The sequence below is a fragment of the Pygocentrus nattereri genome, chromosome 23 (assembly GCF_015220715.1).
Source record: "Pygocentrus nattereri isolate fPygNat1 chromosome 23, fPygNat1.pri, whole genome shotgun sequence".
Taxonomy (NCBI): domain Eukaryota; kingdom Metazoa; phylum Chordata; class Actinopteri; order Characiformes; family Serrasalmidae; genus Pygocentrus; species Pygocentrus nattereri.
In genome coordinates, this window is record NC_051233.1 from 22,158,268 (window position 1) to 22,184,406 (window position 26,139).

The following is a 26,139-nucleotide window of genomic DNA, read 5'->3' on the forward strand; positions in this document are numbered from 1 at the left end:
CCACAGTGCCATCAAGTGGCCCACAAGTAAATTGCACATTTAGGCACTAGTAATGTGCTCTGTACGTGTATTAAAAGCCCCTACTTTGTACTTCCACTCACTGGCCACTTTATTGGAAACACCTTCTTTGTATTTTCACTCTCTGGCCTCTTTATTATAAACACGTATATTTTACGGCCCCTCACTGGCCACTTTATTAGAAACACCTTAGTGCTTTCTCTCACTGGCCACTTTATTATAAAGACTTATCTTTTACGGCCCCTCACTGGCCACTTTATTAGAAACACCTTAGTGCTTTCTCTCACTGGCCACTTTATTATAAAGACCTATCTTTTACGGCCACTCACTGGCCACTTTATTAGAAACACCTTAGTGCTTTCTCTCACTGGCCACTTTATTATAAAGACCTATCTTTTACGGCCACTCACTGGCCACTTTATTAGAAACACCTTAGTGCTTTCTCTCACTGGCCACTTTATTAGAAACACCTTCCTTGTACTGCCACTCACTGGCTACTTTATTAGAAACACCTTCCTTGTACTGCCACTCACTGGCTACTTTATTAGAAACACCTTCCTTGCATTTGCACTCACTGGCCACTTTATTAGAAACACCTTCCTAGTACTTCCTCTCACTGGCCACCTTATTAGAAACAGGTTACTAGCACTTCCTCTCAGTGGCCACTTTATTAGAAACATCTTCCTTGCATTTGCACTCACTGGCCACTTTATTAGAAACACCTTCCTAGTACTTCCTCTCACTGGCCACCTTATTAGAAACAGGTTACTAGCACTTCCTCTCAGTGGCCACTTTATTAGAAACATCTTCCTTGTACTTATTTAAGTACAGTCCAGTGTTGTCAGACACAATTTGTCAGACACTCTCTGCTCAATCCATCATTGGTCAGTTTCTGACCACAGGACCACTGTTCACCAGATAACATTGGATTACTGGACCAATAACAACACAGTGGTGACACTGACATGGTGTGTGACGCTGTTATGAGTGTATCAGACAGTAGGGTTGCTGGAGTTTTTCCACTCATCAGTGTCACAGTGAGGTTGAGAGTGGGCCAATCAATGTGATTATTGATTACTAGCTACAAAATGGCTAACAAAAACTGCAGCAACAGATGGATTACACTCTCTAACTGTAAACCAGCAGTGACGAGCTACAAGAATTTTAAACCTATTTGGCAGAATGATCCATATTATTTGGTGCTTTGACTGTCTATACTGAGTTAGCCAGCTACCTAGCATACAACTCAGATAGTTTCCAAATTCTGACTACAATATAGCCTGGCTGCAAGTCCTTAAGTTATTTTTTTACTAGCTGAAAACTGAAGATATCTAGTGACTTGGTAGCAGCAGTATGATTGGTCATTTTCCCACTCAAAATGACTTTTACTTTTAATAAATAAACAATAAGGACAAATGAAAATGCACTCTTTTCAGTTATAATGCGTAACTGTGAGGCTTTTTTCTCCCTCTGGAGTCACCAAGACTTAAACATTACAATTTCAGTGCTAAATTTAGGAATTTCCAGTTCAAGTTTTGGTCCACTGGTGAATTTGTGATATCCATCCAAATTGTGGCTTTAGGTATAAAAAGTAGACACAACATTAGCTATTTTACTCTTATGAACTATTTTTCCTTTATCAATTACATAAGAGAAAAATTATTTAAAATTACATAAAATTCTAATAATAGCGAATGTACAAAAGGTACAAAAACTGGTTTCTATTATAGCTACTGTGCCACTTAGTTTCTATTACATTCTTTCATAGTTTAGGCATCCTTCAGAGAGAATAAAGAGAATGTCTTCTTGTCCTCCTTGGAGATTCCTTACTTCGGATAAGGATAATTAACCATGCGCTCAAGCTGTTTTTCTGTGTTTGGACAGCTGCCACATGAGGTAGCATGCATTGTAGCAGCTTTCCACTGTTTTCAGGCTGGTTTTGAACAGCTCTTTGTTGATTTCGTGATTGAAAAAAATGTCCATTTGGCAACAGACTTGTGTGGTAATGGAATCTATGATTTATAACAAGGGCAGTATGGTGTGTTTACAATTATATTATGTGTTAATATCAACCTGCCAATGCTACTAAGACTATGTTTTGGCTATGGGCAGGCCTGTGTCTCTATTACTGTACTATTTGCAGAGTAAAGCAAAGCAACACAGTTAAAGAGATAGTTTGGTAAAAAAAAAAATTGTCCTAACTGCAAGCCTAAGTCATAACTTTCTTGCCTCAAATCATGTCAAGTTGGTAAGCAATCTTAAGTAGACTTGCTCAAGTGGCTTCTGAGTCTGTATGACAAACTGTCTATAAAATTATTATCTATAACAATATGCAAACATTGTTCAATACACTACTACCTACTGCTATTGTTTTTAGTAGGGCTGCATTGTGGAGTTCGTGTCTTGTTGAAGTCTATTTTTTGACTGGTTGAGCTGTAGCTGAATGTCCTCTAAAGCCACGCATACATGATATGATTTTAGAAATCTTGTTCTTTGGTGAATCACATTAAGTTTGAATAGACAACTGTGTATGGACAAAGCCTATAGTTTATACTCATGCTGTACGAAAATGCTGTTTCCATGCTACATGAAATGCAGCCCGTACAGATAGCTCTGTCTAAGGACTAATGTCGATAAAGATGTTTAATTCAAAATAACATGCTGCACACACGATGAGCAGTTTTGCTAACACTGTCTCTCTCTCTCTCTCTCTCTCTCTCTCTCTCTCTCTATCTCTCTCTCTCTCAAGAATGAAGGATTTCACACCAAACCACTCTTTATTTATATTCACAAGATGGAATTATGCAGATATTTTTTTTTAATCGTGTTTTTCTTTTTTAAGGCCTCCAGTTGCTCTCCATGGTGCTGAATCCCTTAGTTTAGAGCTGAGCAGAGTCACAAGTGTACAAACCCTGTATCTGGAAGAACTAGCTCTGCAAGAATGTACAACTGCTGCTTCATTCGTGCATTGTCTTGTGTGTTTGAAGCCTTAAGCATAAGTATTTATTGTATATTGGCCATTCACCTTTCATTATAATAAATGAGTAAATGTCCTTTCACCAAAAGCTTTCTGTCACGTATCATTGCAATATCACGTTGGTCATTTGGTGCTTTAACCCCTTAAATGGCCAGGGCCAGAGTTTTATTACACACTTCTATAACCTATAAATTAAAAAAAAATAAAAAGGATAGCTCCATCAGTTTGCATTGAAGGTCTACAAACAGACCATAGCTCCATGATGCTACAGACATTATGCTTTGAATCCTAATTCAACGCTTCTTCAGGACGTATAAAATTGGAAAAGCATTGCTTAATCAGCTTCATACATTTTGTAAACTTTTAATTAGCATTTTACATGAAGCAGCACACAAAGCACAAGGCATTAACAAAGCAATGTAAGAAAGAATAAAAAGATCAAATAAAAAAACTGAAAAATTGAACATAGAATTTAAGAGAATTGGTGAAGTGTTATAAAGTCTAAATAGGGTGCCTTGGCTTTAAACTATAAATCAGCCAGTGAGCAAAATCTGCCTTTAGTAATAAATGTGCCTGGAAAAAAGCCACATTTTATATGTATAAAGCATTTAAAGAAATAGCCTCTCTATGTTCCACTTCAATTCAGCAAGACCAAAAAAAAAAGCAAAAATTCCTTCCATTGTTAATGTTGCAGAAAAGATTACATGTGGATTTAACATTAATTCTCCTGGCTAACAATGGGTCTCATTCACCAACCATTCGTAAGAAGAAATTTCTTCTTAAAGCCCACCTTGTTTTCTTTGTTTTTTGGTAAGAACAGAATCTACACACACTCAAGAGCACAAAAGTGTGAACCATGTGTGTTCTGCGGTTGAAGAACACATCATGAATCTGACGTAGACTTTTTCTTAGGACCTTTCTCAAGAACAAATTTAAGAAAAAACTAAGTGAAATCTTGATGGACGTATTAATCACATCTAAAGCCCTAATCTTGTTCCTTTTTGGCCTTATTGAGCTCACTGTACAAACTGAAGTCAGGGTTCATTGGGGGGTTCCTCTTGATCCGTCTGCTTGCATCTTTGGGAATGTTCAGTGAAGCGTAGTACACTTGTGTGTCTTTGTCCTACAATAAAGAGTTTTTTTATTAAAAGGGTGACACAGTCAAGGTGGCAAAGTAGCAGTTCCAAATATTTGTCCTCAAACAGATAGATACCAATAGATACCAGTAGATCCCGATAGATAGCAAAATCCAGGCTCGGCCCACAAATGCATCCTTTCATAGCTACTGCTGTGAATTTGGACTAATTATAGAAAAATCCCATTCAGTCCTACAGATGAAGCTTTTCAAATGCACACACAGAGCTTGTATAATCTCCTTTGAAAAGCATTGCAAGCAGAATGGGATGGGAGCAGTCAAAGATGAGTTAAATATCACTATGATCAATGCCAAGCGTCAGCAAGAGGGTTATAAAGACCCCAGCATTGGCCTGTGCAGCAATGGAACTGCATTCTCTGGAGTGATGGCCAGTGATGAAACTAGGATGCATTTCCCCCCTATTGGAAAATTACTTTCAATTAGTGTGGACCCCCCACCCCATATGCCCCAGTGCGACTGCTCTGACCTCCTCATGATTTGAGTCAATTATAGAAACAATTGAATGTGATTTGATTATTTTTATACAGCTGTTATTTTTTTAAAATGCAGGAAATTATACACCAATCAGCCATAACATTAAAACTACCTCATTTTTACACTCACTGCCCATTTTATCAGCTCCACTTACTATATAGGTGCACTTTGTATATAGTCGATGGCAGGTTATTGACAGCACTGCAGTGATGCTGACGTGATGGTGACAGGTTAGTGTGTGTAGTGCTGGAATGTGTGAATAAGACACAGCAGTACCCACTCACTGTCCACTTTATTAGACACACCCACCTTATTGGTCCACCTTGTAGATGTAAAGTAAGAGACTGTAGCTCATCTGTTGCTGCACAGTTTGTGTTGGTCATCCTCTAGTCCTTCATCAGTGGTCACGGGACGGTGTTAGCTGGATATTTTTGGTAGGTAAACTATTCTCAGTCCAGCAGTGACAGTGAGGTGTTTAAACATTGATTTAGAATGCGTTGTGGACAGTGATTGGCAGTGGAACTGGAACTCCAGGAGCACTGCTGTATCTGATCCACTCGCACCAGCACAACAAACACTAACACACCACCATGTCAGTGTCACTGCAGTGCTGAGAATGATCCACCACCCAAATAATACCTATTCTGTTGTGGTCCTGTGGGGGTCCTGACTATTGAAGGACAGTGTAAAAGGGCTAATAAAGTATACAGAGAAACAGATGGACTACAGTCTGTAATTGTAGAACTACTAAATGCATCTATATGGAAAGTGGAGCTAAAATTGACAATGTAGGGTGAGCTGTATTAAGCTCAGGAAAATACATCTTCCCTGATGAGCTGAATCAAGAGTATGGATTCAGTGAGCCGTGCAGAACTTCCTTAGCATTTGGTGATTCACCTTTTTAATGTTAGTTACTGTCTTCACAAATGCTGCATAATTTAATTTTACACTCTACCTGTTCCTCACTGGTTTGCTGCCTGTGGATTGGTCCTCTCTGATCACTGTCAGACTCCATAATCACTGGAAGACACACATCATTTTGCAAAAACTCATATCATTGAGATATTTACAGCTATAAGCATCAAAGCACGCCACTAATATGAATGAACAATTTACAGTACAATTAACAGTAGATTAATGTGCAAACCACACCTCCATTTATTTTAAATGAACATGTACATAAGAAGGTGTTAACTTTTGGCGGTTGTGTGATGGTTTGGCGTTGCTTTACTTGTCATAATTGTCATATTATGGTTTTCCTGAAAAATAATATCCTCTAATATGATTTCAGTTCAATTGATTCTATTTTTTTATGGGACTCTGAAAGGCCGCTGGATTCATGCTGGGCTATTCAAGTAGCAATATCAAAACCACTTTAGTATGGAGGGCCTTTGAAATGCCATTAAAAGCAATTAAGCCTTATAAAAGCAATACCTTATTATTTCTATGACTGCTAGTTAACTGCCTGCTTACTACTACTTTACTAAGCAGTGATTATGTGAACTTATCCTCTCAGAGCCTCTTTATTTGTGCAATATACATCATAATCTTATCTACCTGTGCTCAAAAAAGAAATCAGCAAACACTTCTAAATAAAGACAAACCAAGCCTCTATTTTCAATAAACATGTGCATAAGAAGCACCATTTCTGGTATACATGCCTTATTTGACCAGGAGATCTATTTAAACTGTACCTATTAAAATTGCTTCTGTTCAGTTCTGAGCTCATTAGACTGAATTGCATCAGATTGTCTTAGCCAAGCACTAGTTGGAGGTCTTTATATCAGTAAATGATGTGCAAGAGGTGCAGCCTAATTATTGCTCAATACAGTATTAATAGGCAGCCAGTTTATTAGCACTTATTAGCTTGATAAGTTAGTTACCAGCTAGTGGCTTGATGAAGGTGTAATTAAGAGCATTAGAAGGTGATTATACTTGGCATCTCTACTGAATTATTAACCACAATGTATTGCTATGAGCTCATCCTCACCTGTCTTGCGGCAGCAGAAGAACACACACAGAGAGGACAGTAGAGCTGATAGAATGGTACACGCTGGACACACAGTCTGCAGTATCAGCCAACACTGCCTGCAGTCACATTCAGAAGGAACTGCAGGAGGGCAATTAGATTCTAAAAGGTTAAAATTATTCCCAGAGATAGAACACAGTTGAGTACAGGGAATGAACTCTGACTACACTCTACAGTAAAAATAAAGGTGTGAAAAAAGAAGCAATGCCATTAAAGAACCACATTTGAACCTTACAGCTAAGAACCAAAAGTGGTTCTTTTATCACCCCTAGAACCCTTTTCAACACCTGATATGCTGTTCAATGAAATGTAAGTCAGTGCTTACTGTAAAGGCTCTTGCTATATTTGTACCAAATTAGTACAAAATACTCTAAAATAGCCTCTGATAGTTTATACTGAAGGCTGTTTGGACATGAAATTAACGGGTGGTCTTTGACTTTTGCACAGTACTATAGGTTTATTGATGTGGCCAGCAAAGAACTCATGATGTCAACAGCACCAAAGCACCACAGCTTTTGCAGCATTCAGACAAGAACTACAGTGTATTCTGTATTGGCCAACAACATGTATATATAGAGTGCTGTGGAAAAGTATTTGCCCACTTCCCAATTTCTTCTTTTTTTGCAAATTTGTCACACATGAATGTTTCAGATCATCAAACTACTTTTAATATTAGACACAGATAACTAACTAAACATAAAATGCTGCTTTAATGAATTTTATGATTTCATTTATTGAAGTAAAAATGCTGTTTAGTTTTGTGAAAAAATAACTGCCCCCTTGGCCTTAGCTACTAAATAAACCAGATCACCAAATTTAATTGACTGCTGGGTTTAATTTCACTAGCCACACCCAGGTATGTTTAGTGCCAGACCTGTTGAATCTCAACATCACCTAAATAGAACCTCTCTGGCAATGTGAAGAAGGTTAGAAGAGATTCTAACATTCTAAGAGATTTAAATACAGATATGTAACAAAGTCAATGAAATCTACCAGTCTGGAAAAGTGGAAAATCTGGAACAGTGGTGAACCTTCACAGGAGTCTGCCAGCCTACCAAAATTTCACAAAGAGTGCAACAACTCATCCAGGAGGTCCTGAAGAACCACAGGCCTCACTTGCCTCAGTTAAGGTCAATGTACATTATTTCACATTAAAAAAGACACTGGGGCAAAAATGGCATCTATGAGAGAGTTGCAAGGTACAAACTGCTGACCAAAAAGAACACCTCATCTCACCTTTGCCAAGAAAAACATATCAATGACCCCCAAGACTTTTTGTTAAAATTCTTGATTGACTGATGAGTTAAAGGTGGAACATTTTGGAAGATGTGTGTCCCATCACAGCTGGCACAAAGCTAACACCTAATTCCACCATAAGAACCTCATACTAACAGTCAAGCAGTCATGGTAGCGTGATGGTCTGGGGCTGCTTTGTTTTTGCAGGGCCTGGATGACTCATCATAACTGGTGGAACCATGAATTCTGCTGTCTATCAGAAAATCCTGAAGGAGAATGTCCATCTGCTACTTTGTGGCTAAAAGCTCAAGCACAGTTTGGTCAGCAGGACTATGACCAGAAGCACACAAACAAGTCCATCTCTGAAAACCTCAAAAGAAACCAAATTAAACTTTTGGAGTGGCCAAGTCAAAGTCCTGACTTGAATCACATTGAGATGCTGTGGCAAGACCTAAAATGGGCAGTTCATGCTCATAAAACCCTCCAGTGTAGCTGAATTAAAATAAGTCTGCAAAGAAGAGTGGACAAAAATTCCTCCATAGAGATGTAAAAGACTTATAGCAAGGTATCACATTTGATTATAGTTGTTACTGCCAAGGGTGGCACAATCAGTTATTAGGTTTTGAGGGTAATTACTTTGTCACATGGGGGATAAAGGTTTTGCACAAATATTCAATAAATGGTAATTATTTAAAAGCTGAATTTTGTGTTTACTTGTGTTGTATTTATCTTATGTTAAAATTAGTTGGATGATATGAAACATAGAAATGTGACAAATTAGCAAAAACAGAAGAAATCAGGTGAGAAGCAAAAACTTTTTCACAGTACTACATATCATAAAATCAAATACATGAAAAATGCCCAAGCAACAGCAATTACAATAAGCAATGAAATGTTATATTGAACCAAATAATCCTCCCCATGAGAATGGCTCCTTCTGGAACAGTAGTCAGAAAGGCAAACACAAAGCATTCAACTCGTGGGTAAGGTCACCACTAGCCACAGGCTTCACCTTAATGGTAGGCCAAACCCCTAACACAAAACACAGTAACAAACCCACATCCCCAACACAGAATGACACAATAAACACATACCACATACCTTTAACTAATGAACAACAACATAAACAACACAAATAGTCCCCTTCTGGAGGGTCCATAACACCCATGATCCTCCTGGCATGACCATCAGCATGGCCACACCTCACAAGCATCTAGAAGCCAGATTCAGCCAGTAGCTCAAGCTCAAGTAAGTCACCACCAATATAATTTGATCAAGGGCATTACATTTTTTGCACATGACTGTATATTTGTCATGCTGTCCTTCTCTATTGAAGAACAATTATACATTTGTCTGTAAAAGATACAGAACATATTAAAATGGAGAATGATAATGACCCTTTAAAGGTTGACCATCACTGGCAATCTACCAGCTCAAGCCAAGTTCCTGGGTGCACATGCACAGTCCCAGCCAACACAAACACTGCTGGATGCTCACTTCCACAGAGCACTGTACCAAGTCCCATGCAGCTGAGGCCTACTGTAGCTACAACTGTGCTCGACTGAGCTGCCATCCGCTTTCTCTGGTGCCCACTGTTTCATCAACACAGGCATGAGTGCCACTTGTACACACTGGGACCCTGCCCCCACCTCTGGTGATTGACTTGAACCAAACGATGCTCGCCTTCCAGTTCTTTGATGTGCCTCTCTGCTAGCTGGTCGCAGTGGGGATGTCGCTGAGCCCGTGACAGCGAGCACAGTGATCCATCTGTAGTCCATGCTGCAATCAACCTGCAGCCCGCATTCAGCACTAAACTTCCCAGACAGCATTCGTCTACCTGCTGACCCAGGCCTCCAGTGCTACCCGACGCCGGCTCACCAATCACTCTGCTGTTTGCTGGGCACTCCCATGCTGGAACCTCAGGTGGCCTTACTTTCACTTTTACTAGTCTGTCTCTTGCTGGCCCAAGAACGCTGCTTCTGGTTTCAAGCCAGCCTTATCGGACCTTCCCACATCGGCTCCAATGTCATGTCTCACCAAGGCCAACTTCCCTACTGAGCCTCACAGAGCCATCCATGTTGTTACTGTCTTATACTAGGCTCTACTTCTTGCTCTTGAGTTCTTGGAATCACCATTCCTCACCAGTCTGCTGGGGGGGCTTAGTCCCACTTCTGACATCAGTGTAGCTTCACCAGTGCTTAATACACTAGGGACCATGATTCCACCACAAGAAGGACACCAGGCAGAAAGACACATACAAAGCATTGAACCTGTGGGGGGGTCATTACTTACCACAGGCTTTACTCTGATGGTGAACCAACTGCCAAAACAAAACATCAACAACCCACATCTCTTAACACAATAAATATATACTACATATCTTTAACAGATGAACAATGACATAAACAACATTAACAGTCCCTTTTCCAGAGGGGACGCCTCCCATGAGAGCTTTCTACCACAGATATTAGCATGGTCAGACCTCACAATCATCTAAAGGCCAACACCAGCTGGTACCTCAAGCTCAAGTCTGTCACAACCAATCTAATTTGACAAGGGCATTCAAAGTTTTGCGTATGACTCTATACTCTGTTCTCTATTGAAAAAAAATGTAGCATTTGTCTGCAAAGATACAGAACCATGTCAAAATGGTGAATGATTGGAAACAGCTATATACAAGTGATTAACGTATACTAACTACCAGTGAGTTCATGTGAGTTGGTAATAACTACTATTATTATACTATTATTATACTACTCTTCTGAATAAATGAATAACTTATTATAACGCAGCAGGAACATGTCAGTAAAACTTTACATATGAGTAATAAGTGGGTAATGACATAGCAATATTATAGTAAATAATCTTAAATAACATGCTATTTTTCTACTTCTTAATAAAGGATAAGATTTGGGGCTCCTGAATGGTGCAGCTGTCTAAGCATTGGCCCTGTCATCAGGAGATTGCGAGTTCGATCCCTGGTGATTCTACAGCCATCCATAGCTGAGAGTCCAAGAGAGCACAATTGGCCTCACGCTCTCTGGGTGGGTAGGAAACCTTCTCCCCCCATCACCAAAAGCTAGTCAGCGCAGGCGTCTGTTTGCTGACATAACAGATTTGGCGGTTGGTGCTTTCCTCTGAGTGCGTTCAGTTGTCCAATGACGTTGCATAAGTGGCCATTTGAAAAGATGCTATGGCTGGGTTCACAGGTCTGACAGGAAGCCTGTTCTAGCCTTCATCCTTCTAGCATTGGTAGTATCGTGTGATTGGGAGAGTCCTAACTAGAGGGTGGAAATGGAAACAACTAAATTGGGGAGAAAAATGGGTAAAAATAATAATAATTAAAAAAAGAATAAATAAAATAAAAAATAAAGAATAAGATTTTAGTTATTGTAGTGGTAATACATTGGTAATAAACTAGTAATATAACACTAATAAGTTGTACTAACCTAAATATTAAGTGCAAATTTTTAGTTGTTACAAAATAAGTTTCTAATTGCAGTGGTAACAAGTCAGTAATAAAATGTAAAAATGTTAGCAAACTCTAATTATTATAAATAAATTGTTCATTTTCCAGCTCTTGCAGCAAATCTGCTTAGTCAACATATCAGTCCAGTTATTTAAAATTATTAATAGGTTTTCTAATATTAGCTTGTTTCCTTAGAAACACTAGTACTTTTGCTAAAATTACATGATATTAGTGCTGTAAAATGTTAATTCACATGTTTCTGGTTTGTTTTTACATGTTATGTCTTCAAACAACGCAGTGTTGTGTATAGACACAGTTACAAGCTGTACTTACAGAATAATGTTGGTAATGCACTGAAATGTTGACAGTCATTATTTTGCAGAAATTAGTGCATGGTCATTCTATTGCTTTCTTATTTATTAGCAATTAGAACATTACTATGTAAATACAACTCTTACCATTATGTTATCATTTTATTGCTCACTTGTTGCTACCGCAATTGCTAACTCATTATTCACTAGCAACCTGAAAATTAGCAAATCATTTTTTAGGTGAATAGAATTTATTACCATAAATTTATCATATCTTTACCAACTTATTGTTTTCAAGAATAAGTACTTGCAGAAACACATGCTTAAAGATTTTTTTTTCTGATAAGATAGTTATGAATGTGGTAAATGATTATTGGTAGTCACTATTTTTGATAAATACTTCCAAGAGGTCCACATCAGATTTTCCATTCTTTGTGTGGCTAAATGGCGTGTTCCTTCCTGCAAGAACCAATGTATGCATGACCCAGATTTCAATAAAAGCCATAGATATATATTTTAATCCAAAATGATCAATGTATTCTGTTTGCTGTTATGAGAATACTTCAACAATAAAGTCCTAGAGTTAGTCCTATGTGTGGAGAATGTCTGGAGAAGGATTTAGTACCATGCAAAATTTGATGCACTTGAGAACATTATATTTAAAAAGCTATTCAACTGGGCAGTAAGACTTGAACTGCTCAGAAAAACAATAACATTAGAATGAATACGAACAATATTAATATCGTAGGTAGTGATTTTATGTCAGTGTGTTCACTACAACACATCCAAACCTATACTATAATACTGGCAGCCTAGTATTATTTATAGTTATCACCCAAATCCATATTATGCTGGGGGCATCAAAGAGATTTGGGACCAGCTCACAGCTTTTCAACTACTTTTTTGAAAGGAAATTTTTTGTTACTTTCTACAGTATTTGTTTGCATTTGTCATATTACATGGTATTATTAATACTATTAATATTACTGGGAAAATCTTCAAAAAAGGCATTATTGCCATGGGAAAATGAATATTAAGCATAAAGTATAAAGTGCACCTAGTGATTTTCAACGATTTCCAAAAATAAAAATTTTGATACAAAGTTTTCTTCTGAAAGAAACCATATGCAAAAGTTTGAATTTTCCTGGTTAAATTACATGTGAAATAAATGAACTCACATGAAGTTATCATATCTTCTACTAGGAACAAACTTAAATATGACATATGTCAAATTGAAGTGCATAATTTCTTTTTATGTAATAAGTTTTGAACATTGAAAAGCATAAAATGTGCCATAATGTTGGCACAGACTGCAGAACTCTAAACTTGTTTTTTTATTGTCTCCAATTGCTGGTTCCTACTGCGTGTGTGTGTGTGTGTGTGTGTGTGTGTGTGTGTGTGTGTGTGTGTGTGTGTGTGTGGTGTTGGATCATTTACAAAACAAGAAAAATTTGGAATATGGAATTAAAACACACACACATATATATATATATATATAGAGTTAGATGGTTGACAGCAATAATGTCATATGCAATATGATATAATATGTAGGAAGGCTGAGACATTTAGAGATAAATATTGCAAAGAAGAATTTAAAAGATGACTGGAAAAAGACTCTTCAATGCATCCTAGAACTGTGCCCTATTGGGGACTGTGGTACTACCTTCGTATGAAAGCTTTGTGGATGTATTACAAATGTGGTACACTTCATTCATCGCTAGCTTCCCATCCTTGTCGTCGTTCATTTTAGAATCAACCTTAGCACAGTAGTAAAGCCCCAGATCGGACTCTGTGATGTTCTCGATGATGAGATCCATGGATTCATATGCAGCATTCCACTTCATAGAGAACTGGGGGATTGGGTTTATAAGGGACTCGTATGAAGAGATGGACATTGGGTGGACTAACGGAGAACAGCTTCTCACCCAGTGGATTTCCCAGCCTGGGTCCTTTCTACAGTCACAATGCAGAGTTACTTTATCTCCAAGACGAACCACCTTTTCCTCATTCGTCCCACAGTTCATCCAGTGGCCAGAGGCCAGCGAGACTGAAGTGAAAGAGAAACATATTACCCGTACAAGACAGTTAGATCAGGCATGAGTGATGTAACAACTCTGGAATAGGGTTATGATGTTAAATGAAGGCCCACATGTGCCGCGCAATTCCTCACTCTCATAAGTACAGTACTGTGCAAGAGTCTAGGACCACCTTTTCTTTTGTTCACCTCCCAACCGAAAAAGCAAATAAGTTATGAACTGTACAAATTCATTTATTATAGAATAATCCATTTGCATGATAAAGCTTAAAGCCAAAGTAAATAAGTCAAGCAAATTTAGGAGTTCGTGAGGTTTAATATACAAAGTCTAAATTTGTAACTGGGTGTGGAAAAACCTACATGCAGATTTCTTTGAAAAACTGAAAGGGAATCTCCAGAAGAGAGTGGAAGCCATAGTAAGGTAAAGGGTGGACATGCTAAATACTAAAATAATCTAATATTAAGTTAAGGTATCTGGGTCATTTTCTCTTATTTTCTTTTTTTCTGGCACTGAAAAAAGGTATAACTTTTACTTAATCACTATTTTGACTGGAGATTAACCCTTTCTAGATCACTGTGCTGGTACTGGCACACTTCTATTGAAGCGTTCACTTCAATTCTTTCATACATCATTTTTATGCATCAAATTTTCCAGCAGTACATGCAATACAGAGTTAGAAAGCTTGAAATCTCAGCATTCGATTCCCACAAACCATTTTCTGATCCATTCATCACAGCAGTAATTTGCAACAAAAGCACCCATGTTCAAATGCTATCAAATCTCAGTCCACAGAGACATTATAATCCAAAACAGGGTCTTGATAACAGAGCTAGGGTCAGAGATCAGTTTAGAGATCTATAAGTCAATCGTTAGTAACTCTATTCTTGCCTCTGTTACTCTGTGTCAGTAATTCATACAGTTATTCTGATGGTTGGAAAAAATGTGACAGTATGGCCTTTAAGAAGAGACCAAGGTCATGAGCAAAGTATGTGGAAATAGTGTTCCTGTAACTTTAGGAATATCAGGAAAACTTGGGGTGATAATTGAAAGGTTACAGAAATGAAATAGTGGGCTCTTTGCACAGTGCTGTATATAACTCACATATTAACCTTTATTTGAGCTGGATTAGGTGTACCTGGGGTTGTACTGTTATTTGAGTGAGTAGCAATGAGATCTGTCATTTTAATCCAGTATGAATCTGCCATTTCCATAGTTTTATAAGTATGCTAAGTTGTTTGTTTGTTTTTGTTTGTTTGTTTGTTTGTTTTTTTGGGGGGGGGGTGGCATCCAGGAGATGACCACAATGATAGAGCTCTTGGCAAAGTGCCTTTATTCTCAATATCAAAAACAAGACTACAGTGCTCTAAAATGGGCTAATTAGTAGGAGAATTAATTGAAATATCTAAAGGTACCTCTCACAGAGCAGAGCAGTTTCTGTCCTGTTGGATGAAATTGAAACAGGCCTGATTTACTGGCTTAATGCTCTAACTAAAATTAATTTAGCCTGTTTCTTTGTTTGGATCATATTTCTGACATAATTAATGTCCAGGCTATGACATTTTGATCTGCTGTCTAAGATAATTTGCTAAAATTACACAGATACTTTATCCTGTATAAATCGGCCAGTCAAATCACTTACTGTAGCGGAGCTCCTCTGGTAAAACTAATCCAGCTCAAATACAGCTCGACAGAAAACACACTTAAATATGCCACTTTTCTAGTACAATTTCTATTTATTTGCTCAGTTTAACATATTGGAGAAAATAGAACATTAAATATAAAATGTGCCGTAGCTACTGCACATGCTGTGTTTGAAGTTTTTTTTTGTGTGTGTGTTCTAATGTGTTAAAATTCAGCAAATAAATAGTAGTTGGGCATTAGTAGTAGATGTGCAGATTTGTGTCCTCTGTAGAGGGTCTGTCATTTTCATTTTTGAAAATCAATGTTATTTGAGTGGCGGCACCCAAACTTTTACACACAACTGTATACAATGAAAAATCCTGTACTTGAGTAGAAATACTTTTAATCCGATATGACTTGAGTACAAGTGAAAGGTTCACGTCTGTACATGTACTGTGAGTTGTATAGAGTATGTTGTAATTGTAATATTTTGATGAACAATTTCTATAAAGAAAATTTGTGTGGTGGCAGATGTGAAAAACACAGGTCTCTTTCTGTTTCTGTATTTAATTCAAGTAGAATATATCATCAATGTCCAAAAGTAAATAAATAAATCAAGTATCTCCAAAATAGCAAAGACCAAAAATGTTCTTTACTGTTAATTACGGTCTATTCATCATGAAATTTGCACGCAGTGTACACGGCACCTTCTGTGCTCAAATGTAGTAAAATGAAAATGGACAAAAAAACAGATTTATTTTTTTTAAATGTAATGTTTTAAACTAGGCCTCCTAGGTTCCATTAACACACACACACACACACACACACATATATATATATATATATATATATATATATATATATACATATGCATGTATATACAGTGACATAAATGGACCAAATGCCTTTGGTTCAGTTTAAGACCCATCATGTCAATACAATGTAATTTACTACATAGAACATCTTAGATCATCTTGCAATTTATAGCATAAGCTGTTTACAAATTCTCAAGTACTGCATTAGACATATGGTATTCGTTGTTTATGCATGTATTTGCTAAGTAAGAAGACTTCAAGTGAAAGTTAATATTAGATGCTAAATGTTTCAAAGTTGTTACAAAATAATTTGTATTAGCTCCTCAATTATTCTGTTTTTAACAGAATAATAAGCATAGATTAAAGTGTTTACATCTCATGAGTAAGTTTGGAAATTTTAATATTGCTCCATATCGTATTTAGTTATATTAATGATACCACTTTAACACAAAGAACAAACTCATAGACAATGCTCATAAATAATACAGTACAAATGTGGAACTATTACTTACAGAACAAAGCAGTGAGAGGAAGACAGTGTGTGCGCATCTCTGTTGCTCGCATGAAAACCCCAGCAATGACTGTCAATTTTCCGCACACCAAGAAAGTGTCAGCAGAAACATGTGTGACTGTCTCCATTGATCTTTTTTGCCTCACATCCTGCCTGATTTTAGCTTGGATATTATACTTTGTAAGACAAGTTTGTTCTTCACTTCCTCTGTAATGATTTTTTGTATTTGTTTGTTTATTTGTTACTTTATTTGTTTCCTTTATACCTAATTTAGTTTTTAAAAGACTCCTATAATTCAGACTGCAGAGGCATTTTCTTCCTTGCCTTGACCAAAAGTATGGGACACCATCATACATTAGCTCCCTAGGCAAAAACAAAATAGTCACCTTGCATGTTTAAGGTTGTAGTAACTTCAGGCTCTGGCTGAGGATGCCCGGGGTGTGCGACAGGATTCATAGATTGAGAAGAGGTGGTACAGTGCAGTGAAAGTCTTGTTCAATGTGTGGAAAATTGGAGTTTGCAAAGGAGATGTTAATGATTGGCTAAAAGGCATGATTGGATTTGGGTGTGCCAGTGGTCATTTGGGTCTGCTAGCCATTGCAAAAATTACAGTCTACAGGAACTTCTCATCACAATTGTGGCTGAAAGTGGCAGACAGGGACCGACGACATGTTTCACAGCTTGTGAATAAAAACCAAATTGCTTCTAAAAGTCAGCACAGGTTCTTCACAACCAATTTCTGAAAGAACACTCTGCAAGGAACTGTATACCATTAATATATGGACTAGAGTGGCACAAAAGAGGCTCACAAAGTTGCCTGGTTACAGTGGGCAAAGAGACACAAATATTGGCCTGTTCATGACTAGAAATGTGTTATCTGCTCAGATGAATTTTGTTTCTGCCTGTGTTTGAATGGTGTAAGTGTCATGTTTATCATAGACCTCAAGAAGCTTTAAATCAGGACTCCATGCAAGGTGTGGTTCAAACTGGAGGATGGTCTGTGATGTTCTGGTTGTGTTTTAATTATGCAGAAATGATATGACAGTAAATTTGAAGCACAGTGCCTATGTTAAGCTGCTGAACAACCAGGCATGATGAACATTCAGTAGCATTCACACATCCGTACTGACCTGCAAAAACACCAAGTTTGAATCCTTGACAGTCTGTGGGGCTGCATGAAACAATGAGTAGGACACCAGGGAAGGCATTCACGAAATCTGAACGACCTGTGCAATTCTTTGATGCTAGAGTAGCTGAACATTGATGACGCCTACATCCAAATTGAAGCACTACTGTTATTCGCGCTTGTGGAGGTGTTACACACTATTAGGGACGTTTCAATCACAGGTGACTTATTTTTTTCTGGTGAGCTTATGTACAGCACAATAAAAAAAATGCCCAACTTTGGGACTTTGACTGGAAACCTGTTTTATTGTCATATGATGAAATGAAAATTGAGCTTGAGCAAATATTCAAGGTGGGTTTGGATCTTCCACTACGACAATGATGCACAACATATGTCCAGATCACAAAAATGCTTTACTGAACATGGAAAAAAAAGGTGATGGATTTTGTGATTTAGGCAGTTTATCCAAGTCATGCCACGGCCATCAGAATGCCTGAGAAGCAACTATTAATTCATTTAAAAGCAAAGGATCAGTTGCAGGACAGAAGGATGGACTTCATTATGTTATGAATTCCTTCTCATGGCTGTTGTAATGTGAAACTTGTATGAAATGTTGTTGGCTGTGTGTAGTAGGAGGCAAAAGAGAATTTGTCAGGCACTAATGTTGAATGAGAAGGTTCAAGTTCATCTCAAAGGTGTTCAGTGGGGTTATGGTCAGGGCGCTGTGCAGGCCACTGGAGTTCAACATCAAACCATGACTTTATGGATCGTGCTTTGTGCAGTGGGTCACAGTCATACTGGAACAGGAGAGGGCATTTCCTAAACTGTTGCTATGATGGAAATAGATAATTACCTAAAATGTCTTTGTTTGCTGTAGCATTCACATAACCTTTCACTGGGACTAAGGGGCCCAAAACCTGAAAAACAGCCCCAGACCATTATCCCTCCTCCACCAAACTTTACTTTAAACAGACATACTTCAGGCATAAATGTTTGCAAGTCTTGATAAACAGAATTGAAATTGTTTGTGGTGAAAATGCAAAAGCCATCCTAATTACCTTCAGAACAGAGCAATGAGATGAGGACCAAGTGAGAGCATCTCTGAGTATTGCTAGCATGAAGACCTAAACAATAACAGTGTTAATTTTCTGCACACCGAGAAAGTGTCAGCGGAAAAGTATATGAATGCATTTCCCTTAGTCTATTTTTGCCCCACATCCTGTCTGCAAATTAGTTTGCAGTGCAGTCTTTCTTTTTGGGTTATTTATTTTTGGCTGATTTATTTGCAAACAAACAAATCAGCAAATCCTCAAACCTTTATTTGCCAGAGATTTTCTGTGCAAGTGTTCAGGTGCACATGAATTTTCATAAAAGAAGTCTGAGTCTGTGACCTCATTCTCTGACCCATTTAGAAATATCAGTAGCCAGGCATTAATTCATAAATATGGTATTTCTTTTATCTTGAATTGCAAAAATCCATACATATTGTTAAACCTTTAAATAACTTTGGGGGGTTAAGATGATAAAATGTCACATTATTGAGTGTTTTCTTTCTTTCAGAAGCAAAGGAAGTGACTTAACCATAAATAAAACAGAAACTTGTATACGACAGTTCTGAAAAATACAGTGTAGACTATAGTAGAGAAGTTCTAAATATTGTATCAAATGTGTTTTAATAATTCTTTCCACCACAAATTGTGCTAACCTTTAGATACTATCAGTAAAAAGTAGCAGCCTTTTGTGATATAGATATAATCCGAAAACTGCCACAATATCAGGCTCAGATCAGTTTTGTCATTACTTCTCAGATTAACCTGAACGTTGCTGGGTTTCAGCCAGTGTGTAAACCATTTCACAGCTCATCTTGTTTGTTGAAGTGTATTCTGTTCTTAGGCTGCTTATAGTCCCCTCCACAATTATGGTCACCCCTAATAAAGATCTTCTTCTTCTTTCGGCTGCTCCCTTTAAGGGTTGCCACAGCAGATCATCTGCCTCCATCTTGCCCTATCCATTGCCTCCTCTACTTTCACACCAACCATCTCCATGTCCACCTTCACTACATCCATAAACCTTCTCTGAGGTCTACCTCTTCTCCTTCTACCCGGCAGCTCCATCTGCAACATTATTTGACCACTATATCCACTATTCCTCCTCAACACATGTCCAAACCATCTCAACCTGGCCTCTCTGGCTTTATCTCCAAACTGCTTCACCTTCACTGTCCCTCTGATCTGCTCATTTCTAATCTTGTCCATCCTTGTCACTCCCAATGAAAATCTCAGCATCTTCATCTCCGCCACCTCCAGCTCAGCCTCCTGTCTTTTAGACAGAGCCACAGTCTCCAAACCATACATCATAGCAGGACACACTACTGTCTTGTAAACCTTCCCTTTCACTCTTGCTGCTATCCTTCTGTCACCCCTACTAAAGATGAGTGGGGAAAAAAAGAAGAAGAAATTAACCTTTTGCTTAAAAAAGATAAAAAAAAATCCCTCATCGAGAATTTTTTAACCCAACCATATGTGCCACAAATATTAGCACCCCTAGAAATTTTTGTCACATCTTTACAGCATGTACTTTCAAGCAGTAATCCATGACTTCCTGTTTCACTGGGGTATATATCTAAGATGATATCCAGATCAAATTTCCTTAGTTATTCTTCTACACAGGAAAGAGAAGAGAACACAATTCAAATAAGGGAAAAGTTTGTTAAGGTCAGGAAATGGCTTTAAAAACTTGCCTGAAAATACCCATGTTTACAGTTAAAGCAATAATTAAAAAGTTACCATCAACTGGAACAGTGACAAACTTGCCTGGACAACAAGTTTATTTTACCCTCATGTACAGTGAGGAGCACAATAAGACAAAAAAATGCCCAACTTTGACTGCAAACCTGTTTTATTGTTATATGATCAAATGAAAATTGAGCTTGAGCAAACCCTCAAGGTGGGTTTGGATCTTCCACTACAACAACGATCTGAAACATATGTCCAGATCAACACAAAAACTTTTTACTAAACACAAAGTCAAGGTGATGGATTTTGTGATTTAGGAAGTTTATCTAAGTCGGGCCATGGCTATCAGAATGTTTGAGAATCAATTGTTGATTCATTTAAAAGCAAAGGATCATTTGCAGGACAGAAGGATGGACTTTGTTATCTTATGAATTCATTTGTAAGTGATGCCCTGATCAAAGGGTAGATTATTTAAAATCTTACAGGCCTCTGTGCCCGCAGATTTTACTCCGTCCACCACTGACACTGTTTGTGTAATGTGAAGGGTCATTCGGGAAAACAGCCGTTGTGCAGAACCAGTGGTCATTTTTCTGATGCTGATGTGTCGGACTCTCATGGCTGTCATGGCTGTGTGCGCTATCGTGATGTGAAACTTGTATGAAAAGCTGTTGGCTGTGATTGTCATGTGTTTCCTAAAGTGCACACAGAGCTTGTATGATGATGTGATTATTTTCAAGGAATTAGCTATTTGGTATAGATGATAACCCTGTCTATGCTATTTGCTTATTGTATTCCTATTTGCTCATTGTATTCCAGCACCTTAGGAGGAGACAAGGTAAACTAGGCTGTTTTCTTTTTTTCAGACATAGAGGGGGAGACGTCAGAGGGCCGAGGTTTAAGAGTCATGGTTCGTTACTGCCTGATCTAAACCCCCAAGAAAACATGGGGTGGGGGTGGCTAAAAAGGTCTATGCAGACAAGAGGACCTAGGATCCTGAGTGATCTGGAGAGATTGTTTAAAAAGGAATGGTCTCAAATTCTCTGCTCTGTATTCTCCAACCTTTTAAGATGCTACAGAAGAAAGCAGAGTACTTTTTTATTGGCAAGCTGAGGTTGTAAAGTATTAAATGCAGGTGTGTCAATAACTGCGGTGCCCCTGCATTTAATTTGCTGAAAATGATTATTTCTTCATGTATTTTTTCTCAGAATAAATTTTATTCAATTAAAAGTTGGATATTTAAATCACCAAAATGTGAATTTCTTAAAACTCTTTTTACTCATCTTTACCAGCGGTGCCTTCTGTCAGCTCTGACGCTGTCAGTCTGCCTGCCTTGGACTCTGTTACCTCCATGGACTCCAATTCCCAGCATGCTCTACCTATGGACTACAGTGACTCTGCTGAGCATGTGACACTCCGGCGCTCCGGCTCGCCTTGTTTCTAATCAGTGAGATTGTCTACACCTGTGAACCTGTATTTAAGCCCTGTTGTTTCCTGTGTTTGGTGCTGAGTATTATCTAGCCTCTAGCTCTGTTACGACGCGTTTTCCTTGTTCTTTCCCTTTGTTATTTCTGTCCTTTGCCTGTACTTCGTTTTCTCCTTTTTTGCCTTGCCCATTGATTGCCTTTCTGTTGCCGTTTTGTTTGTACTTGTCTCTACCCTTTAGCCTAGCCCCTTTACCTGGTTTTTGCTCTCCCGTGTACCGACCTTTCTTCAGTCCGACTCCCCTCTGGTATGTCTATGTTGCTGCTGTTGTTGTTGTTGTTGTTGTTTTTGACCCTGCCGGTCCCTTACGATTATCTTGTATTGCCCTATTAAATTAAACCTTGTAATATCCATCAGCGAGTGTCTCTCCTGTTACGGGCAGTCGTGACACCTTCTCTCTTGTTTTTAGTAAAATGGAATGAACAGGAAGTAGTCTGCAAATAACTGCAACTCTACAAGGAAGTGCATTACTATGGCGAATGAGGGCTACAACAAGGAGCAAAAATATTGGGACAGTGGGTTCAAAGGGGTTATTTTATTTATATATATATATATATATATATATATATATATATATATATATATATATATATATATATATATATATATATATAATGTGTGTGTATGTATGTATTTGTACCAATACTTATGCTTAGCCAAAAATGGAGAAGTAAACACAGCAAATGATAGTTTGTCCTGTGGGGTTTATGCTGAATGGAAAACACCGTCGAGGAATAAAAGCTGGTGTCCTGTGCTTTAGCCTCATGCTTATCTTTAGAACTGGATTATAATTGAATACATAACAAAAATAACCCATGTTATGTTATAGTCCTAATATCTTTGCTCCTTATGGTATGTGGCACAAATGTGTCTAAAAAGAATGTGAAACAACATCTAAATGGTTAAATTTAATTGTATTTATTCACTTTTTTCAAGCTATAAATAGAACCGTGCTCCCTTAATATTATGTACGTCCTTTAAAGAATGAAGGTATTCATGATGCCTGTCATTTCAGAGAAGCTGTGTGTGAATGCCTTCATGGTGGTCTGCAGAATCATGGTTCCCCCACATTCTGCAGATTTCCTAGTGTGACCACAATACAATAGACATGTTGCTACCTAGCATCAGATATCGTGAGGCATAGAAGGTGATGCCTGTTTGGTCATTTGAGACCCACTGACTATATTTGCGCTCCCTGCATGATGGTTCAGGCTCCTCCAAGACCTGGCTCCACCCAACAACCTGTGCAGGAATGGTTACTGTCCATAGAGTCTGACCTCCTTCCTGCCACAACTGGTAGATTTTTGGCCACTTGTGTGACAGCAGTTTAATGGTAAGGTACAGTACTATTTTTTTTCACCCATTTTATCATCATTTCCACTGCCCAGTGAAATATACTATGCCTGAGTTCCTGTGTTGAATTTGATTATTCTTCTTGTTGGGTTATGCTGACTGCTAGATGACTGCCCTTTCAAGAAATACCAGAAAAGCTCCTTCATTGCTGCTACTGTCATTTATATTTATTGTTAATGCTAGATTTGTGTTGATTGAGCCATCATGTGACCCCACAAGCCAAAAAGATTTTATTATACTATGGGAAATGGACACAGTAACTCAGACCTGTGTGTTTTTAATAAAAAATGTTTATTTTGTAAAGATTTTTCCCTGAAAACTTGGATTTCAAGATAAAATCAAGCTAACAGCAAAATTAGTTCTACACAGCTTTTTTGTTTTTACTAAATGTGTCATTATTTAAGGTCCATGGAGAGTAAGTACACAAATATTTATCATATATTTACCAATATTTGGCATACGTACAGGCTTAACACGTATATTTATGTAACTTAGTTGTTTTTCATGATTACATACACATTGGATTCAAAATGAGCTGTTTGTCAGCTTAGTTTCCAAATATGGACCATATGGACTTTTTAACCAGCGCAGACCAATCTACTACACTATTAACCTATAATCATTTTAAGAAATAAAAGTATACTGGCTGTTTTAAAATTTCAAATCAATTAGTTAGTTAACAGGACAATGTGTGGTACATGTTTACTCATTGTTTAAAGTATAATAAATTGAAAATTGTCATTTTCCCCACATGGTCAGTGTCAAAAACTCACATTATTCTTCTGCTGAATTAACACATTTACCTTTCATTAAAAAGTGGAATTTTTCACCTTATTTTAAGGCACATTTAAATCATGAGTTTAACATACTGAGAAAAAATATGCTCTTCAACAGCAAGTCTTTACAAAGAGCAGAAATGCTCATCCCAGGGCTACCACAACAAGAAGCCAGGAAAGGGGAACCATGACACGTGTGAAAGGTGGGCAAACTCACACCCAAAGCCCCTTTCCACGGACACAACTGAGCAACGCAAATTCAACACGTTAAAGGTGAAATGTGTAAGATTTCCAAAGTTGAATGAATATAAAGAAATAACAGCTTTGATGCTATGCCAACGACATCTATGTATCATGTTGCAGACATATCTACTAAAGAGATAGTGTGCTCCATAGTGAGGCCTGCGGGTCAAACATTAGGTATATTAAGGTGCACTGCTTTGTCAATCATGTTGAAGGTACTTCCCTGATTACACCATTTAGGGATGGGTAGCCAATGAAAGCAACATGGCTGAAGCTCATGGCAAGTGACCATTATCACCATCTCCCAGCACTCCCAGCAAGAAACCATGTTCAGCAGCAAAGAAAAGCAGAGACATAAATAAAGCAAAACAAGACAACGTTGGTGTTGCATTCCACTGGTGGAGAGGCTATTGGTGAGCAAAGGGATAAAGTTAAATGCAAACTCGCAAATTTTCTTCTAGACTTGTAAGTAAACAGTGATTAATACTAACATTGTCTATATAGTGATAGCTTATAAAAGTAGCTAATTGAATTACTGAAAGTGTTTATATGTTTGCTAAGTTAGAGGAGGGACTGTGCATTCCCTTGTTTCCTACAATAAAGATGAACACCACAACATTTCTGGTGATATGTTGCCCCCTATTTGTTTGGAGTATGGAGTATGAATTCAACAGGCTGCGTCATCTTACATATTGTTCCTTTAACACACACACACCACAACAACAATGGCTACAAGAATGTACTTCTCCTAGCAGTATGTTTTCACATAATTTTATTATTTACCTGAACAAGTCATGAATGATTAAGCATTTAAAGGGCATCATTGTTGCTATTAACTTATGTTTGTTTATCTGAGCTGTAAGCAACACATTTGGTGTTACCGTGTAAAAGCATATCAATAGCAAAATTGATAATGTAATAATTGATAATGCAATGCAAAATGGCAATGTATTTGTATGTTTGCATTTAAACTTCCCACTCAACATAAGCAATGATGGAAAATTCAATTTCACTCTTTTAATCTGCCATTTGGTGTCATTTCATTTATACAGACATTTAGATGCTTTATAAGTAGCTTTATTTAAATTAAAATGTATTTCTGAGAACTGAGAATATTATGCTAAAATGTAATTGACCTTATATGCATTTGCACTCTCTAACTTCACTCACTCGAAGACATCACCACACTAAGCAGCATGAAAAAATTCAAATGTGGGTCTCTTGCCTCACCCTGATATGATGAAACAGGTGAAAATGGAAATACAAATGCATTGTCAAAGAATTTCAGAGAATGAGTGTAGTAAGATGAAATAATTGCACAAGGGAGCTGTTTCCCTTTTACATTTGTGCTCTGTCATCTTTGTAGATTGTCGTTCTCTTTGTAACATACACTATATTGCTAAAAGTGTTCACTCACCCATCCAAATCATTGAATTCAGGTGTTCCAATCACTTCCATGGCCACAGGTGTATAAAACCAAGCCCCTAGGCCTTTAAACTGCTTCTACAAACATTTGTGAAAGAATGGGTCGCTCTCAGGAGCTCAGTGAATTCCAACATGGTACCGTGACAGGATGCCACCTGTGGAACAAGTCCAGTTGTGAAATTTCCTTGCTACTAAATATTCTACAGTAAACTGTCAATGGCATTACAACAAAGTGGAAGTGATTGGAAACGACAGCAACTCAGCCATGAAGTGGTAGGCCACGTAAAATGACAGAGCGGTCAGTGGATGCTGAGGCACATAGTGCACAGAGGTCGCCAACTTTCTGC

General features: G+C 37.8%; 1 protein-coding gene across 2 annotated transcripts; it reads right to left on the reverse strand.

The window, feature by feature from the left end:
- Window positions 1–3,342: 3,342 nt before the first annotated feature.
- Window positions 3,343–22,391, reverse strand: LOC108428084. 2 transcript variants are annotated; one of them, XM_017698805.1, is made up of 5 exons: window positions 22,191–22,391; window positions 13,334–13,717; window positions 6,616–6,756; window positions 5,581–5,645; window positions 3,343–4,118 (listed from the first exon to the last, which is right to left on the reverse strand). In XM_017698805.1, exons 2-5 carry the CDS (start codon window positions 13,692–13,694, stop codon window positions 3,981–3,983), a joined length of 705 nt encoding a protein of 234 aa, XP_017554294.1. In that variant the 5' UTR covers window positions 13,695–13,717; window positions 22,191–22,391; the 3' UTR covers window positions 3,343–3,980. The 2 variants fall into 2 exon arrangements, 1 of the variants encoding a protein (XP_017554294.1); XR_001857901.1 differs by lacking the exon at window positions 13,334–13,717.
- Between the last annotated feature and the right edge of the window lie 3,748 nt (window positions 22,392–26,139).

Excerpts from the sequence above, each read along its gene's own strand:
- LOC108428084 (XM_017698805.1), bottom strand. The coding sequence starts at position 13,694 with ATGAACTGTGGGACGAATGAGGAAAAGGTGGTTCGTCTTGGAGATAAA. Across the intron at positions 5,646-6,615 it reads CTTCTGCTGCCGCAAGACAG|TGATTATGGAGTCTGACAGT; the intron begins GTGAGGATGAGC and ends TGTGTCTTCCAG. Across the intron at positions 4,119-5,580 it reads AGCAAACCAGTGAGGAACAG|GACAAAGACACACAAGTGTA; the intron begins GTAGAGTGTAAA and ends TCTTTATTGTAG.